At 66.9% G+C, this 471-nt stretch overlaps 1 protein-coding gene across 1 annotated transcript; it reads right to left on the bottom strand.

Annotated features, from left to right (window-relative positions):
• Nucleotides 1–3: 3 nt before the first annotated feature.
• LOC104916360 (protocadherin-10-like) lies at nucleotides 4–465 on the bottom strand (the record flags this gene model as incomplete). The annotated part of the gene is made up of 1 exon (XM_010727404.2): nucleotides 4–465. A coding segment is annotated over one exon (462 nt), but the record flags the coding sequence as incomplete, so codon positions are not given.
• Nucleotides 466–471: the final 6 nt, after the last annotated feature.

Here is a 471-nt window from a genome sequence, read left to right as displayed (position 1 = left end):
GCGCGGCAGCACCTCCCGCGCCGGGGTGCCGTTGCGGCCGGGCAGCGGGCTGACGATGGCTGGAGCGTTGTCGTTCTGGTCCACGACGATGATATTGACGGTGGCGTTGCCGGCCAGCGGCTGCGGTTCCTCGCCGGCGTCGCGAGCCTCCACCTGGAAGCTGAACTCCTTGAGCTGCTCGTAGTCGAAGGAGCGGAGCGCGTAGAGGAAGCCGTTCTCGGAGTTGATGGAGACGTAGGTGAAGACGGACATGCCCTGGATCTGGCTCTCAAGGATGGAGTAGGCGAGCTGGGCGTTGGCGCCCTGGTCCCGGTCGGTGGCGCTGACGGCGTAGATGTAGGCGCCGGGCACGTTGTTCTCGCTCACGTACACCTGGTAGACGGGCTGGCTGAAGCGCGGCGCGTTGTCGTTCACGTCGCTCACCCGCACCTGGATGGACTTGCTGGTGCTGAGCGGCGGTTCGCCGCGGTC

This window comes from Meleagris gallopavo, unplaced genomic scaffold (assembly GCF_000146605.3).
Source record: "Meleagris gallopavo isolate NT-WF06-2002-E0010 breed Aviagen turkey brand Nicholas breeding stock unplaced genomic scaffold, Turkey_5.1 ChrUn_random_7180001888656, whole genome shotgun sequence".
Lineage (NCBI taxonomy): Eukaryota > Metazoa > Chordata > Aves > Galliformes > Phasianidae > Meleagris > Meleagris gallopavo.
This window is presented reverse-complemented; position numbering and strand designations above follow the sequence as displayed.